The sequence below is a fragment of the Natator depressus genome, chromosome 13 (assembly GCF_965152275.1).
Source record: "Natator depressus isolate rNatDep1 chromosome 13, rNatDep2.hap1, whole genome shotgun sequence".
Classification (NCBI taxonomy): Eukaryota; Metazoa; Chordata; order Testudines; family Cheloniidae; genus Natator; species Natator depressus.
In genome coordinates, this window is record NC_134246.1 from 11,153,127 (window position 1) to 11,171,100 (window position 17,974).

The window sequence follows — 17,974 nt, forward strand, 5'->3', positions numbered from 1 at the left end:
GGATGCAAAAAATTGAAATCAACATGTTGGTGAGCCTTATAGCAATTTATTCCCTTGTCATCATCAACACTGAATCCACCCTAAAGACCAACAGAAATGGTATAATACAATCACATCTTCACCCTCAAGTTTGAAACTCATTGTGTACAAAACATAGCAACCAGTGCAAGAAGCCAAGTCATTCAGATATTTAGTTTGAAGGAGCATACAGTAAAGAGATTGTATTGATGAATAAAGCATCTTTGACAGGATCAGCTCACTGGAATTTGAGAAACAGATTTCCTCCTGGGAAAATTCTAGCTGAAATTCTATGCTTGATTAAGGACATAGAGAAAATGGAGTTTCTGCTGAAACATGGAGAGACTCAAAGGGTTATAAAAATCTGAACGTATGGTTTTAAAAGTAAAAATGCAACACTCCACGAGGCTGGAAAGCTCAGGAAGGCTCTGTCCATGAACAAAAGTATTCATTTTTCCCCAATAGGAAAATGTCAAGAAAACAGCAATTTTAACTGGGAAAACATTTGTGGGAGAGAGAGAGAGAGAGAGAGAGAGAGAGAGAGAGAATCAAATTACCCCATGGTCTGCCCATTTAAAAGGGTCTGGACAAATACAAAGCTAAGAACATTCATGGTAAGATGCTGATGAGATGAATTGAAACTGGGCACAGACTCTGTGCAACAGAAAGAATATAACAAGCAGCATGTTGGTCAAATTCTTGAGGGAACTATAGGAGGCTGGTAGGAGGAAGCAAGACATGCTGAAATTTCTTCAGGATAGAGTTTGGGATATGAGCAAATTACATGGAACACCTGTATGACCAGTGACTCTTTTCTTTAGCTCTGTGTTTTGTAGCAGTATTTGATGATACAGCTTTAGATTGTCGCCGTGCAAAAGATTAGGAAGATGACAATATTCTGCTCTACAGTTACATGGCAAAAATTTACTGTCGGAAATTATGGACAGGGGGACAGATAATTTTGAGAAATAATGTTACATCCCCTTTAGACCCCGATATTTTTCTGAGTATTTTTGCTCCAATCATTCTCAAAGTGTTCAAAAACATGTTTTGAATTAGCAACATTTTTACTGCAGCTGTAGGTGATTTTTTGATATGAGGGAAGGAAAAGGAGAGATCCTTGGAAAGTCATGAGATACAGACCACAGACATTTGTTTTAGTTTTAACCATTGTCAATAAGTAATTAACAAAAAACAAAAGACACACACAAAGTCAGTTCTGGAATAGTTTGCAATTTATTTTCAGCAGACAATAATCTTTAAAGGACTGTTTTATTTTTCCATTTTGTTTCTCAGATGACATCAGTCATGCTTCTTCCACTATTTGTAATCATAATCATTGCCCTCAATGCCCTCTAGAACTAACACTAAAGCTCTGTACTAGATTGAAAACTCCCTATGCATACTTAACGAGCTTGAGTGAAATTTAAACCTCAAAACTGAAGTGACAGCAAATGCTATATTTTTGTACAGTCCTCCTAATATGCAATAAAGACTTAATAAATCAAGCTGCTTGTGACATATGTAAATGTAGTTTAAAGGAAGAGATTACCATTGCAGTTTATCAGAAAACTGCAACATTTAAATACAAGCACAAATATCAAGTTACAAGGCCAGGAACAATAATTCAAGAGACAAACAGTTCTTTACTTGTGACAATATTAACTGGCAGAGTGACTACTGTTTTACCAGAAGGACTCTCAGTTCTCCACACCCCCCCCGGCCCCAAATAAATAAATCTGCATAGTCTGCCATCGAAAACGCTGTTATTCTTTCATATGCAACCAAAATCTAGCAAATTTTCTGAGGGGGAATAAATCACCAAGACAATCAATTTGCAAATAAAACATTCTTTCAAGCAATATATCTTTAAAAAAAAAAAACAAAGTCTGAATCTTCTCTTCGATAGTGTGCTTTAAAACTAAAGCCTTTACATAGCAGCATGATTCTGATAGAAATAGACAGGACTCTCCGTTTTTAAGGAACTCTCAAATGTTTGTGTGTCAGCTGTCTGCATGTTATTGTATTTTAAGTGACTACAAACAAAAAAATTCAGTTCAGTGTATTTGACAATATATTCTTAGGGCCTGATTCAAAGCCCACGGCAGTCAATGAATAGGAGGAGTTCTTCCACTGATTTTAGTGGGCTTTGGATCCAGCCCTTAGAGACTTATGTTCATTTCCAGAGGACATTAGTGTTTGTAGACCAAATTAAGCGACGCACAAGGCAGACGCTATGAAGTATTAGCACTTTCAGAAGGATAGTCTTGGCATATGGATCATACACTTCTCCTACAAGGAGATTCTCCTGTCCAGCGTGTGTAGTCTTTTCAAAAGAAGTCTCCCTCCAACTCAGAATTCAAGAGCCACACAGCAGCTGCTTTCAATGCTAACTTTCTAAGAATATGAAAGAGACAGTTGATTTGGAAGTCAAAGCCTAAAGGCCATGACATGAACAACTGCCCACCTCAGATTGCAGCTCAAAGGCTAAATGATCTTCAGGATCTCCACCAAGAAAGATGAAGGGTACATCTACACTGGCAGAGTTACATCGCTGGCAGTTACAGCGACACTCAGAGTGCTGAAGGGAAACCGCTGTTGTGTGTTCACACTGTCAGCTGCCTGCGCAATAGCATGTTCACACTTGTGGCATTTGCAGTGTTATTCAGAGCGGTGCACTCTGGGCAGCTATCCCACAGAGCATCTCTTCCTCTTCTGCTACCAAGAGTTGTGGGAAGGCAGAAGGGGTCGCCGGGTATCCTGTCCCAATGCTCCATGATACATTGCTTTGCATCCCAGCAACCCCTGTGCTTCAGTCTGCATTTGGCGCTTTCAACGGTTTGTGCACTGCGCGCTCGGCCTCTTCAGTCTGCAGGAATGGATCCTGCACCGTTGACCAATATGCTGCTCGCTCTCACTAACACATCACGAGTGGCAGTGGAGTTATTCCTTAAACTACAAAGGCAAGAAGAGTTCAACATTGATCTCGCCACGCGTAGTAGCTACAGACATGAGATTGCCTGTGGCATTCACGGAGGTGCTGACCACAGTGGAATGCTGCTTCTGGGCTCGGGAAACAAGTACTGAGTGGTCGGATCACATCATCATGCTTGTCTGGGATGAGAAGCAGTGGCTGCAGAATTTTCGGATGAGGAACGACACATTCATGGGACTGTGTGATGAGCTCATCCAATCCCGCAGCGCAAGGACACGAGAATGAGAGCTGCCCTGTTGTTGGAGAAGCGCATGGCAATTGCACTGGGGAAACTGGCTACTCTAGACTGCTACTGATCGGCTGCTAACCAGTTCGGCGTGGGAAAGTCGACCATTGGACTCGTGTTGACAGAAGGCTGCAGGGCCATTAATCACATCCTGCTCCAAAAGACCGTGGCTCTGGGCAACGTGCGTGACATTGTGGATGGCTTTGCACAAATGGGCTTCCGTAACTGCAGAGGGGCAATAGATGGTATGCATATTCCAATTCTGGCACCAGACCACCTAGCCACCAGTACATCAATCAAAAGAGGTATTTCTCTATGGGTCTCCAGGCGCTTGTGGATCACCATGGGCATTTCATGGACACTAATGCAGGCTGGTCCAGAAAGATGCATGATGCACGTGTTTTGGAACACTGGCCTGTTCAGGAAGCTGCAAGCAGGGACTTTCTTCCCGGACCAGCAGATCAACGTAGGGGAAATTAATGCCATGGCTTATAAAGCCATACGCAGGGCACCTTGACACAGCAAAGAGCGGTTCAACAACAAGCTGAGCAAGTGCAGAAAGACTGCTGAATGTGCTTTTGGCCGTTTAAAGGCCCGCTGGTGCTGCCTATATGGGAGGCTGGACATGGCCAATGACAATATTCCTATGCTTATAGCCGCATGCTGTATGATACATAATATTTGTGAAGGGAAGGGTGAAAGCTTCACTCAGGGCTGACTGCTGAGGCTCAGTGCCTGGAGGCTGAATTTGAAAAGCCAGAGACCAGGGCTATTAGAGAGGTGCAGAGCAGAGCCACAAGGATCAGGGCTGCCTTGAGGCAGCAATTTGAAGCTGAAATCCACTAATATTTATTGCTGTGCTCGGGAGTGCAGTGCTTGTAATGCTAGGAGGTATTTGTGATTGGTGCAGACAATGCACTATGAAGGTTTAAGAAAATTGTCTGTTGCTTTGCAGGGCTCTGTTTGATTTCAATTAATGGAATAGATTGCTTTCAAACCAAAACAATTATTTTATTAAAAAACAACCACCGGAGGAGAGAGACAACCAAAAAAAACACATCAGCACTATGGGGGTTTGGGAAAGGGAGGGTCCCAGGAGGAGGTGGGGCCCAGGACAGTTAAAGATTTGTGTATGTCCAGGTATCATATGCAACCTTATCCTTTGGAGTACAGTGCAGTGGGTACTGTACTTCAGCAGGACTAAACTGCAGAGGGATGGGTGTTGAGTGTAGTGGGAGTCTGCAGTGCTGGACTGTGATGGGGCAGGAGTGGAATGCAACGGATACAGACTGGAGCCAGGAGGTTGATAAGAGTGTGCTGGAGGTGTCTGGGGGGCGCATGGGAAAAAGAGAGTTTTGTGACAGCAGCTGCAGGGGAGGGCGGGGGCGGAACAGCTCAGTTTGTAGTGCTTGTAGCACCTGGAGTGTGTCCGCTTGGCGCTCCATTACTTTTAAAAACCGCTCCATGGTTTCATTCTGGCACACCGCATTCTCTTTTCGGTCCCTCTTCTTGCTGTCCTGCAACTCCTTCAATTCTTGTTTTTCGGCCGCAGAGTGCAGAAAGTCTTCTTCAGTTCTTCATGGCCCGTTTCTAATTCTGCGCAGCTGTTCAGCCGGTGATAACAAAGAAGGAGGCTGGGCTCCCAAGATCCTATCTGTGAAGCCAAAAATGCAACATTTTACAGAAGCAGTATTGTTTGCAACACACGGACCACTGACTCATTGATTTAAAACACAGCCACTATTCACATACCTGTCACTAACTGGCTAACCCCAGGTAAGCACACATGAGCCACAAGACTCCCAAAATGGTAAGTAACCGCAGGAGCAGGGGAAATCATTGTTGCAGGACCGTACTGTACCCAGGGTATGTGGCTCTTGGGGACAGCCAGAACTGTAGGGGGGTAGGCCTTATAATCATTACTGTCCCCACATTTTCCACAGGCTGTGATTATTATGGAAGATATCTTGCTGCTGAGGTGAGCAGGGAATCAAGGGAGGGTCTTCTCCAAGACTGCGGCTTCTGCCCTGGCCCTTATGCGGCTCGCCTGTGTGCGGAAATGGTCCCCCCCCAGTGACGGCACAGTGGCGCAGGAAAGTTACCCTTAATGGGGAAAGAAACAAAAGCAGCTCTGCCAAAGAACCTGTGGCAGTGGATTTCCCAGTATCTCCATGAGAGCTTCATGGAGATCTGAGGGAGATTCCCATGAAGTGAGGGAGTCAATCAACACCTTGTTCCGCCGTTCAGACTAGGCATGTGGTGGTATGCGCATCATACAGATGAAAGCCTGCTTTCTGCAACCCTCCTGCCCCCAACAACTTACTTCAGTGATTCCCAAAATCAAAGCTACTTACCAGGGACCTCCTCTCCTGTTTGCACCCCACCAAGCTCCAACAGCTGTGACTGGCTAGCCTCCTCCAGGGTAGAGATGAGCTCCTGGCTGCATGCATCTCTGAGCTCCGAGTCGTCTTCTGCCTCTGGGTCCCCCTCCCCGACCAAGATTTCCTCCTCCTGGCTCAGTTCACTCTCAACTGGCACGCGAGCCACTGAAGCATCCACAGCGGCCTTCACAGTGGAGGTAGCGTTGCCACCAAATATTGCATCCAGCTCTTTGTAGAACGGGCAGCTCATGGGTGCAGCACGGAGCGGCAGTTTGCCTCCCACACCTTGTGGTAGCTCCCTCCGTAGCTCCCTCACTTTGACCCTGCACTGCAACGTGTCCTGGTCATAGCCCCTTTCTGGCATGCATCGTGAAATCTGTCCGTAGGTATCATAATTCCTACGGCTGGAGTGCAGCTGGAACTGGACAGCCTCCTCTCCCCAAATGCTGATGAGCAGCTCGGCATTGCTCCAAGCGGGGAATCATCTGATGCGTGGAGCAGGCATGGTCACCTGGAAAGATGCGCTGTGACCACTGCACATGTCACCAAGCAAACAGGAAGGGGACTTTCAAAATTCCCAAGGAATTTAAGGGGTGGGGCTGACAGTTGGTCACCTGAGGGCAGGGCAGTAGAGTTCAAACCAATGACCAGAGAGGTGAGAACAGCCATTGTGGGACACCTCCTGGAGGCCAATCGCAGTGCTGTAATCGACCAGGGTGTCTACACTGGCACCGCGGCGCTGTAGCTCCGACGCAGAAAGCTGTACGCCTCTCATCAGGGTGGTTCTGTGCACTAAGTGGCTTGGCAGTGGGTACACCTCGGGAGTTATACTGCAGAAAGCTGCTTTACTGTGTGGAAACTTGACAGGGTAGACAAGGCTGAAGAGACAAGACTGGGTTTTGCTGTCTCTTTAAAAGGGTGATTACCCCCCCCTTCTAGAAATTAAAATGTTTTCCATAATATTTAAAAAAAAAAAATCACCTTAACACAACATTCAGGTTCCTAACAACCAAGTTTTTTATTTCATCAGATATAATAGTCTTCCATCAGACTGAAAAAAATCGGAGAAGACAATGTTTAGCTTTTATAAACAGTGTTGCATCCATTGCAAGACACATGCAGGACCAAGTTTTAATCACAATATCTACTCAACTGACACACTGCCAGTTTATTATTATATAAGTAGCCTTATCAAAAGACAACCACATTTATTTTTAATAAAAGATTTATAATACAATAAACTGAAATAAATTCTTCCTCCCCTATTGATTCACCCTTTATCTCACATTCCACAACACAGACCCCCCTATCAAAATCCATGACTAGTTGTTCAGTGGGAAAGGGAGTTTTGAAGATTCTTCAAGGAAACCCCACATGCTCAAACACAGAATTTGCAGGCTATTACACCTAAATGGCTCAAACAACTTGTGAGTTTTACTTGACCACCAGAAAAACTTGTTTCTGTTGTTAATGGGAAGGAATCTGCTAAAGTCACTTTATGTTTCCTGCTAATGCACTGACAAAAACCATTCTGAAAAAATGATTCTTGTCTGAAACAAATAGTGAAGACACAGGAACAACGTTTGTATGTGTAATATCCTATCTATATAGAAGATTTTCCTCTTCCTTCTAAATGACTTAATTAGAATTGTTATATTCTTTCCCTTTGTCTTAACGATTGATTTTTTTAAATTGCAAAATAAACCAAGACCAACATTTAGAAAACAAAACCCAAAAGCTCAATAATTCTTAGATATCAACTGTTCAAAAATGCATTTCAAAGGATAGGTTTGGAGAATGAGTCAAAGATTGCATATGCTGGGGAACTGGATGGTTGAGGGGAATAGGTATTGTGGACCAATATACTTGTAAGGTCACTTGTCTTAATTTAGTCTGGATTGACAGTGACCACACAGTTTTTCACTCTGTCATTCACTGGCTTATGCAAAATAATTGAGGTCTAGTGGACCAGTGTACAAACAGGGATTACATTGTGTATCAGACAATATCTCCACATTCCTGTTAATATACCCCAGAATATTAGCCTCTTTTCCTAGTGCATCACATTGTTGACTCATATTCAATTTCTAGTCCACTATAACCCACAGATCCTATACAGCAGTACTACTGCCTAACCAGTTATTCCCCATTTTGTATTTGTGAATTTGATTTTTCCTTCCTAAGTGTAGTACCTTGTCCTTGTCTTTACTGAATATCATCTTGTTGATTTCAGACCAATTCTCCAATTTGTCAACTTTATTTTGAATTCTGATCACAGAATCAGATTCATAGAAATGCATTGCTGGAAAGGACTTTGAAAGGTATGCTAGTTCAGCCCCCTGTACTGAGGCGGGACCAAGTATACCTAGACCATCTCTGACAGGTGTTTGTCTAACGTTCTAAAAAACCTCCAATGACAGCAAATCCTCCACCTTCCTTGAAAGCTTATATGGGTAGTTAAGTTCTGGAATAGTTGGGAAGTTTTCCTAATATCTAACCTAAATCTATCTTGCTGCAGATTAAGCCCATTACTTTTGTCCTACCTCCAGTGGACACTGAGAACAACTGATCACTGTCCTTTTTCAAACACCTCCAATGCTGTCCTCCAAAGTGCTTGCAACCCCTTCCAGTTGGTGTCATCTGCAACTTTTATAAGCACACTCTCCACTCCGTTATCTCAGTTGTTAATGAAAATGTTGAATGGTACCAATACCAGAGACAAGGCAGACCCCGGTGGGACACCAGTAAATACGTTCTCCCAGTTTGACAATGAACCACTAACAACTACTTCTTGAGTATGGTTTTCCAATCAGCTGTGTACCCACCTTATCATAAATTTAATTGAGACCACATTTCCCTAGTTTGCTTATGAGACTGTCATGTGGGGCTGTGTCAAAAGCTCTACTAAAAATCAAAATACATCATATCTACTGTTCCCCTGTTCACTAGGCCAGTTTCTCCCATTATCTTTAATAAATAATTTGCATTTCTATCAAGCTTTACATAAAGTGCTTTAAAATATTAGTAAACTAAGCATGAGATATTTAAGTATTATGGGAAAACTGAGGCACAGAGAAGCTACTTGATCTATTCATGGTCTTGCAATAAGACTGAGCCAGAAATGCAATCCAAGTCTACTAACTAGAAAGCCATCTTTCCCTTATTTGTCACTTTTCCCAGTTGATTTCCTGTGTCTCTTTTTCAACACCTGATTTCCAGCATTGTTTCATTTCTGTTGAACTATTTCAACCTCTCCTCTTTTTTAATAAGTCTTTTCCAGATTACCCATTCCCTGTTTATTCCTCCCTTTCTGAAGCCACACACGATAGTGACCCTCCCTCCAGAGCCTGTCAACCTAAGCTGTCACCAAAACACCATTTTTTTAACCCCTAAATCAACTCCTCCTTGTGTCTGCCCTTGTCGTCGTCTCCATTCAGTTTGCTCCCTCCTGTTTCATTGAGGCTGGTATATTGAATCCTGCACATAATACTTCCAAAGGAGGAGCAAAGTCAAAGAGAAAAGGATCATATCAGTTTCACTTTATTACCAGTTGCTGGAAAAATGCAACATGCAGCAGCACAGACCTGCTCCTTTGCAGTATTCTTATGAAAATACAGTTTCAAAATATTAAGGAGGGAGGGAAGGGAAGTCACAGGCTTCCTGCTATTAGTTGCTGAATTTAAACCCTTACTACATCACAAGGGGCCCCATTGTTGGCAGTCTTGTGGAGGCACAAAGGATTTGGTTGGGATGGTGTCTGAACTATCTTTAAAGATGGCTTCTCCTAGTCAAGGATGAGGCACAGCGAAAAGGCAGCATGGGGAAGCTTGTACTCCCAGTGCCCACGCTGTAACTGCTGTGTGAATATGTCAGTCCACAGTGTTACCAATTCAATACCTTCTATAAGAATTGCAAGCACTTACGCTAATGCGAAGCACTTCTGAAAATCCCATCCTAGATATATTTCTATTATAGACCATGTCCTGCTTCCCCAATATCACAGAAGTTGTTCACCCATACCACAATGCTTTATCTCCCTCTCATAAGGAAGACAGACATTTTTTTCTGTTCACAACCAGGATATAAGACCTATGTTTGATTTTCTGAAGCAGTCTTTGCTGTAGTTACCCAGCTAAAAAACTTTAACCACCTTCAAATTCACCTCAATGCAGATAACAATTAAACATCTTAATTATTTGGAAAACACTCGCCATTCCTCAAATAACTAATTAGCTAAAACAATCAAGAATTTGAATCCCACAAGGACAATTTATAGTTTGGTATGTATGTATAAATAAAAAGATTCCACCTATTTAAATACTACACATAGGACTCAAGGCCAAGTTTAGCTGAGTGCTCAGATACAATTGCCTTTGATATAAAATAGTGGTTTTCAACTTTTTTTCATTTGCGGACCCCTAAAACATTGCAAATGGAGGTGCAGACCCTTTTGGAAACCTTCAACAGTCTGTGGACCCTCAGGTGTCTGTGGATCGCAGATTGAAAACCACAAATATAGAATAAAGGCAGAATACAAAAATTGCTGCAGTAAACTAGCACTGGAAGTTTAATTAGCAGAATTTAAAAATATCTGACCAACAAAGAAAAAAAACTTGCACCACCAAGCACATTACGTGTCTTTTACAAGATGTACTTTCTTTCTGCTTGTAACACACAAGATCACAGAGGTGACCAAATCAAGGACATCCAAGCTTTCAACAGTACAACCAACCTAGATTTCTTTTAAGCCACACAGTTAACCTGCATCACTGGAAAAGATTTAAAACCACATCCATGGTAGACAGCTGAAGGCATTCCAAAGGATAATTTATACTAATGAATAACTCCTCACTTACAGTGTATTACAGCATTTACAAACAACCTATCATAAGAATATAAGCCAAACTGGGTGAGACCAAAGGTCCACCCAACCCAATATCCTGTCTCCAATGGTGGCCAGTACCAGAGCTTCAGGGGGAAATGTATAAAAACAGGGCAGTTGGAGCCATCCAGCCCATCTTCTACTCCTGGCTGCCCGAGGTTTAGGGTTGCACCAAGCATGGGATTGCATCCCTGGCCATGTTGGCTAATAGCCATTGATGGACCTGACATCCACAAACTTATCCAGTTCTTTTTTGAACCCAGTTATACTTTTGATCATCACACATCCCAAGGCAATGAGTTCCACAAGTCATTCATCACATCCATTTATTTTGTTGTTGTATATGTGACTGAGTTTATCCTTGACTTTTTCTAATGGGATTAGTATGATAAATAAAATAAAAAATGTTTAATTTACCAGACCAGAAAATTAAATCCCTACTTCTTATATATTGAAAATCTGGCAGGGAATCAAGTGCGTAGGCTGCAGGGGGATGGGCAAGAAAGAAGGAAGATGCAGGGAGCAATTAACTCACTTTAAGAAAAATACAAATAATGTAAGGAACTAGTGTAAAATCTGCAAGGTCCTCACCATTCTTAAACATACCTTTCCCCTAACATTTGAAGGGTAAGTTATGATTTATTTATTCTTTGGGGAGCAATTAAAAAAAAACTTAGATGCCACATGACATGCTTTTCCCACATTCTGTATGCTTCTCTACTGTGGTTTCCATGTAACTAAATGTCCCAACACCTATTAGTGATAGAGGGAACGTATGAAGGCAACGTGTCACTCGTTACTCATGAGCCACATCACATTTGCAACCATTAATATCTTTACTAGATTTAATGTGTCGGTTTTATGGGCCAATTTCTGAAAGATACCCATTAACGTCAATGGGAGTTACATATGCCGAGTATTGCAGATGCTTAGCAATTCTCAGCATCTGATCCTATGTCAGGGTCAAATCCTACAACCCTCTACCCACCTGACTAGCCAAATTAAATTAATGAAGATTACTCGCATGAGTAAGATTTTGCAGGATTGGGCCCTAGACAGAGAATGTTGTCTTGGGCAAAGAGAAAATATTCTTTACAAATAGCAGCTAAAAGGTCACAGTGTAGAATGTTATTTATTGTCAGACAGTGTAAACTTTCTTTCAAGAGAATGCGTACCTTATGCTGAACTAGCGTTTGGGGATTACGAGGAAGTATTGTCCAGGTTCTTTGGCTGGATGTTTAGCTCAGACATTTGTCCTGAACAATTATCTACTGAAAAACTAACTAATTCTCTGAGACAGACAATTCATATACTAAATGATGATGTCTGAAAGTCAAAATATCACACAATTGAAAAATATATTATCTTTGAAGAAAGTATAATGTGGATACAAAGCAATCTAACAAAAAGATGCTGGGCTTTGAAATTCCAGTGCCCAGAAATCAAGTTGAAATTGTTGTAATTCTAAGAGCACACACCTTTCTCAAGCAGAGATTGTCTGTAAGCATAAACAAAAGCCAGGAGGAATCATTATCTCACCTCAATAGGATTAAGTGAAAAATTAGAAAACAAAAACCTTTCGACCAAAAAATACGGTTCCAGGGGTTTTTTGTCCAGTTAATGGTACAGAAGTCTAATTAATTATTATTATTATCATCATCATCAACAACTTGCTATAGCATTGAAATAAAGCTGAAAAGTTGTTTTAACTATATGTAAAGTTAAAAACTGAACTATTGATAAGAATGACTTTTTATGCCTAACACTTTCCCCATCAATACTGCCAAATAATATAACATATATAATATAAATAAGTGTAAACACAGAAAGCTTTAAGCAACATTATTTAATACACCATCACTGTAGTCAAACAGCAAACACAGGAAGAGAAAAGAAATTCCAACCCAGAATCCCAATACCTCACAAACCAGAGTATATAATAAAGATACTGAAACATAAGCTCCATGTTCGAAATAAAGAAAACTGCATTTGTTTCGTACTTTCGAATCTAACGAGAAAATGTTTACAGCAGCATGAATCAATGTGCTACAGCAGAGGTAAATCAGTGTCAGCCATGTTATGAAAGAAACTGCAGTGGAAGAAAAAAATCTTAGTCTTAATCAAGTCTGGTACACAGAGCCTTGATAAAATCATTGTATAGCAATGTCACTTATTTATTACTAGTGTCCGACTTCTTCCAGATAAACTGCACATAAGAACATTAGATGGGAATAATCAAACATACACAGCTAAATTCTCAAAGTCATAACATTACGAAGGAAATATACTGGATATAACACAAAAGCAACCACTATTGAATAGTACACACATCCTAAGGTATGGAGTGAAAAAGATGAATGCACTTACTCAGCATTAAATCCATTCACATGTAAGATCCTCATCTGTTTGACTATTGTGCTTTTACCAGATTCACCAGCACCTAGAAAATGAAAGTAAATCAGTTTCAGAAGGAAGCATGAGTGATGCAGGGGCACATAAGAATCTTCTCTTCAGGAGCAAAATCAAAAAAATTTGGATTACTCAGTGCGAGAGTGAAAAGTGAAAGAAAAAAGTAACTGCCATAGGAAACTGCAGACATGGCTAAAAATAAATGCCCATTTCCAGTCATGTGTCAGAGCTCAAACTTGAAGATTTTACCGACCATTATTTCTAGTGTCAATGTTAAAAGCAGGCTGGTGGTTTGGAGGAAGAGACAGGGGCAACTTTAAGATTTTTTATTTTTATTTTTGGGGAGGGGGAGGACTGACAAGTTTGAATCTTCTCATTTGGTCACCACTTTCTGGTGGAGAGAAAGATCAAGTCAATGAAACCCATGTGATGCAAAAGCATTTTTTAGTTAGATCCTCAAAATCTTTGAGCCTTAAATGTAGTGCCTGTCATACAAACACTGAAACTTAACCACTCAATATGCAAGATACGGACATTATCATCTGAATAAGGAAAGCAGTCCCTCTGACCCCTCCACCCACACATTTGCAGAAAAGCTCCCTCCTCCTACCCCAGTCTGCATCCTGTAAGCAGCCTCCCCTATTCTCTCCACATGCTCCAAACCTCTCTCTCACACACACTCTATGGGTTGCAGAGAAAGCCCTCTCCAGTCTGCATCCTGTAAGCAGCCCTTCTTGTCTTCTCCCACCCCCACACACACCCTGAACTAAAGAGAAAGCCCCTTCACTTTAGTCAGCTTCCTATAAGCAGTACCTTTCTGGTTTTCCCCCACCCTACACACTGAGCCTAGGCTGTGGAGAAAGCCCCCTTTCTCCCATTCCAGTCTGCACATTGTACCCACTCCTCCTGCATACTAAAGGGCTTCGGCAACAAAATCCAATTGAGCCATCCACACGTTCAGATCGGTGGCTCTCTGTGCAAAGCAGACAGACATTTTTTGCAGAGTAAACCCCCTTGTCCTAGTGAATTATACACATAGATGCTCTCTCTAGCATCCTTTGGCTGCTTGTTTTCCCCTGTCGTGAGCCTGGGTCTCACTAACAGAAAGCGCACACAGACCTTTGCAGGATGGGTTCATGGAAGCACAGTTTGTGTTTCTAGGATGCCAGGCCTTCCCTAGCACACACTGACAGCACAAGCCTCCATTTTGAGTCTCACGTTCAAAACTGCATTTTAGTAGTTATATTTCAAAATTTGTTTTCTGACAGAGACACTCACCTCTGTCTTCTGCCATAAAAGCTGTTTTTCCCCCCCACCCAAGTCCTTAATAGGCCTGCCCTCCTTCCAAACAAGCCTCTTTAGACATTTTGCTGCCCAGACGCCAAAACCTTATGCCTCTTTTCTCCCCTTTTCACCAGTTAAGAATAGTTTCTGCCCCTATCTTTGCATGTAGACAACCACCATATCCCCCCACCAACAAAAAGCAACCTTGGCATCTGGTAAGACAGGGAGCAAAACCAATCAAAAACATGAACATTCCCAGTTAAAGCAGAAACTGGGTCATCTCCACAACTGGAAATAACCTGTGTATTGCAGTGAATGTTGCATCTGCTGAGATACTTACACACAGAGTAATTAATAACAGAATTTCAACTCTAATGCGGAATTTCCTAATGATTGCCTCAGACAGATTTTAACTTCCAGTTTCTTAATTTCCTTTTCTAGTTTTATTTTGTTAAGAGTAAAAACAGAGTATAAAATGTGTAATTGACATGCCATGGAATTAGAGGCTTGTCTGGACCAGACAGAACATCAGTGGACCAAGTTGAAGCTTTATATATTGCTCTGAATGAGCCCGTTCCAAAAATGTGTAGCTCCTTATGGAGCAACAGGGACATATAAAGGCCCCAGTAGTGTGAACGCTTACATACATGCTTAACTTTACCATCATCGGTAGTCCTACTGATTTCAGGGAGACTACTCATGTTTACAGGACTAGAGCCTAAGAACAGTATTACCGATGCATCAGATGGAACGTATTTAGGTACTCTGTATTATTCTTAATATTTTCTCACATACTGTTATTATAATGCTTTGCATTTAAGAGTTTCTCATTTATAGATTTCAAGTGCTCTACAGAAGTGGATAAGCATAAGACAATAATACACAAATACAGGCATTTTACCATTAAGGTATGTGTGTTATGGATTTCACATAAATTCATGACAGCTACTGTTTTAAATGTGGGTCATTCACATTAAAAAAAAAAAACATGAAGAGGCCTTATACCTATTATAAAGAGCCTACAAGTTTTCATTTATAGATATCTGAGCCATTTTCCCATTACCAAAGACAAAAAAAAGCACATCACAACCAAATGTCTTCTATTTTTTGAAATCTTGTGGCTTGCTTACACAAACTAATTTGATAGGATTTTCCTGTGTGAATATTTATAAAACAGTCTTTTGAATCTCTGGCTGAAATTTCCCCCAGACTGAAAGCCAAACTGTACTAAAAAGAGGGGTCTTCTATGGGAATGCTGACAGACCCTTAAGCATAGGGGATGCTACAATAATTCTTCTGGTTATTTCTCCATTTATGCCAAACCTCTTTGCTTCTTCTAAATCGGCACTTTAAAGATTTTACTCTAAGTCTGCACCCCACCAAAAAAAAAAATTAAGATGTCATTTCATAACAGAACTGACTCAGTTTTACCTAGGGCAACCTCTCCTCCACACAAAAAGAAATCCTTAATACGTTCACGAGCAATACACTCTACAGTGACTGAATTTGCTTACATCTCATTTTAAAAACATTTCAGAACAATATGCCTGCCCCAATACAATAAAAATATTAATTAAAAAACATAATTTTGGGGCCTTCACCACCCTTTAAACCTCAACCTGTATTTCTAATTGTATCTGCTCAAAAATACCACACATGCAAATAACCCAGTCATTATATATATATGTGTGTGTGTGTGTGTGTATATATATATATATATATAAAATAAATAAATAAATATAAAAAGGACCAAGCCATAAATGCTCCCCAGAACAAATAACATTTAACTAGATTTGCAACAAAAAAATAATAATAATAATGGTAACTGACATGACAGAGGAGAGAGTATATGTCCATGACCCTCTGAAAAACAGCCTGTTTCCCACCACAACCCTGACATTACACTTCACTGCCTCCCCACCACAGATATTCACACACACCCAATCCCTTTCCTTGTTCCCCTCAAGGATTAACATCCCTTCTCCAACCACTTCCCCATCCTATTTTCCAACACAGTATCCCCCTCATTAAAAATCCATTTCCCCATCTCTCTCCTCCACAGCCTGGCTTGTAAGGTGCATTTCCCTGTTCTCATCCCCGATTTCAAAGAGGGGGAGTTCCTCCTGATCTCCCTTCCCCACCCACACCCCAACAAGCCCATTTAATTCCTCCTTCCCCAACAGTAAGTGGGATCAGTGAGTTGCCCTGTAGACATGCTCATCCGTGAATAACTCCTTCCCCTCCCTTAATCACCCCACTCCCTGTGCCCCTGAACCCTGTTCCCTCCCTCACCTATTAGGAAGAGCCTGAGTAGGCCCTGAAGATTTACTAGCTCTTTCTGAACAGCTGCTTCCCCCCACATCTCCCTCTAGGCTCAAACCCCGATCTTTCCCAGTCCCCAACCCCCTTACCAGACCTATTTATCGTCCCATAACTCCCTCTCTCAGACCCAACTCTTTTCCCGCACCCCTTTACACAGGGTCAGGTCCTCAGGAGCCAATGAGCATCCCTACAGACCCACTTGGACCATGTGCTTTCTTTTCCCCAAGGCCTTCTCCAGTCCCTCATTACCCAGCAAGAACCCTCATCTGCTTCTCCCCCTTTCGGAAACCTCCACCCAGACCACTCTTCTTACGGACTCCCCCAATAGATGGTGCTTTTGACCTGTTTCTCCCAGCTCCCCCAGGCCTTCTCCTTTACTCAATGAAACTGCGGGGCCCTAGAGACCTACTTCCCACCAGCCCCCCTCCTCCTGGCCTAGGGCCACCCCACCTTCCCCAGGGAGAGTAGCCTAGACCTTCCTCCCAACCACTCTCTCCCCTAACTCCTGAGAGACGAGCCAATGAGTGGGCCCTACACACCTACTTCCCCCGGGCCAGGCCCCTGTCTCCTCACCCACCCACCCACCCCCCGGAAGAGCAGCTCGTGCGTGGCCCTACAGACCTGCTCCCCCAGACCCCCGTCTCCCCAGGGCCCCCCTGGAAGAGCAGCCGGTGCTTAGCCCTACAGACCCCAGCCCTGTCTCCCCAGCCCCCTCACCCAGCAAGAGCAGCCGGGTGCGTGGCCCTACAGACCTGCTCCCCCAGGCCCCCGTCTCCCCAGCAAGAGCAGCCGGGTGCGTGGCCCTACAGACCTGCTCCCCCAGGGCCCCCCTCACCCAGCAAGAGCAGCCGGGTGCGTGGCCCTACAGACCTGCTCCCCCAGGGCCCCGCCTCCCCAGGGCCCCCCTCACCCAGCAAGAGCAGCCGGGTGCGTGGCCCTGCACACCCCAGGCCCCTGTCTCCCCAGCAAGAGCAGCCGGGTGCGTGGCCCTACAGACCTGCTCCCCCAGGCCCCCGTCTCCCCAGCAAGAGCAGCCGGGTGCGTGGCCCTACAGACCTGCTCCCCCAGGGCCCCCCTTACCCAGTAAGAGCAGCCGGTGCGTGGCCCTATAGACCTGCTTGTCCTTCTGCAGCTGCTTCTCGATTTTCTTGTTGGCTTCTCGCTGCGCCTTCTCCTCGTTGCGCTGATCCTCGGTCTTGCTGTTCCCTAAACAGCCCATCTTGGGGAGGGGGCGGCAGGGGGGACCAGGGGAAGGGGGCAGGAGGCGGCTGGGGCTGCTGGGGGGAGGGAGGGAAGGGAGGGAGACACTCTCCCGGGCTCCCTTCTTCTTCCTCCTCCTCCTCCTCCCCCCCCTTTACTCGCTGCTGTGGCTGCCGCTGCCCAGAGACATGGAGAGAGCGGAGCCAGCCAAGGGGGGGCCGATGGCGATGACTTTGCTGCTGCTGCTCAGCCGGGCC

At 43.3% G+C, this 17,974-nt stretch overlaps 1 protein-coding gene across 2 annotated transcripts in view; it reads right to left on the bottom strand.

Annotated features, from left to right (window-relative positions):
* The window catches only part of GNAS (GNAS complex locus), a 250,563-nt gene that overhangs the window by 128,770 nt on the left and 103,819 nt on the right, over positions 1-17,974 (bottom strand). The window contains exons 1-2 of one of the 2 annotated variants that reach the window (XM_074969768.1): positions 17,598-17,759; positions 12,870-12,942 (exon numbers count right to left, since the gene is read on the bottom strand). In XM_074969768.1, coding sequence (XP_074825869.1) covers positions 12,870-12,942; positions 17,598-17,736 — 212 coding nt within the window. In that variant the 5' untranslated portion in view covers positions 17,737-17,759. Of the gene's footprint in view, positions 1-12,869; positions 12,943-17,597; positions 17,760-17,974 lie in introns of those variants that run through there. The other variant, XM_074969767.1, reaches the window with a different exon arrangement.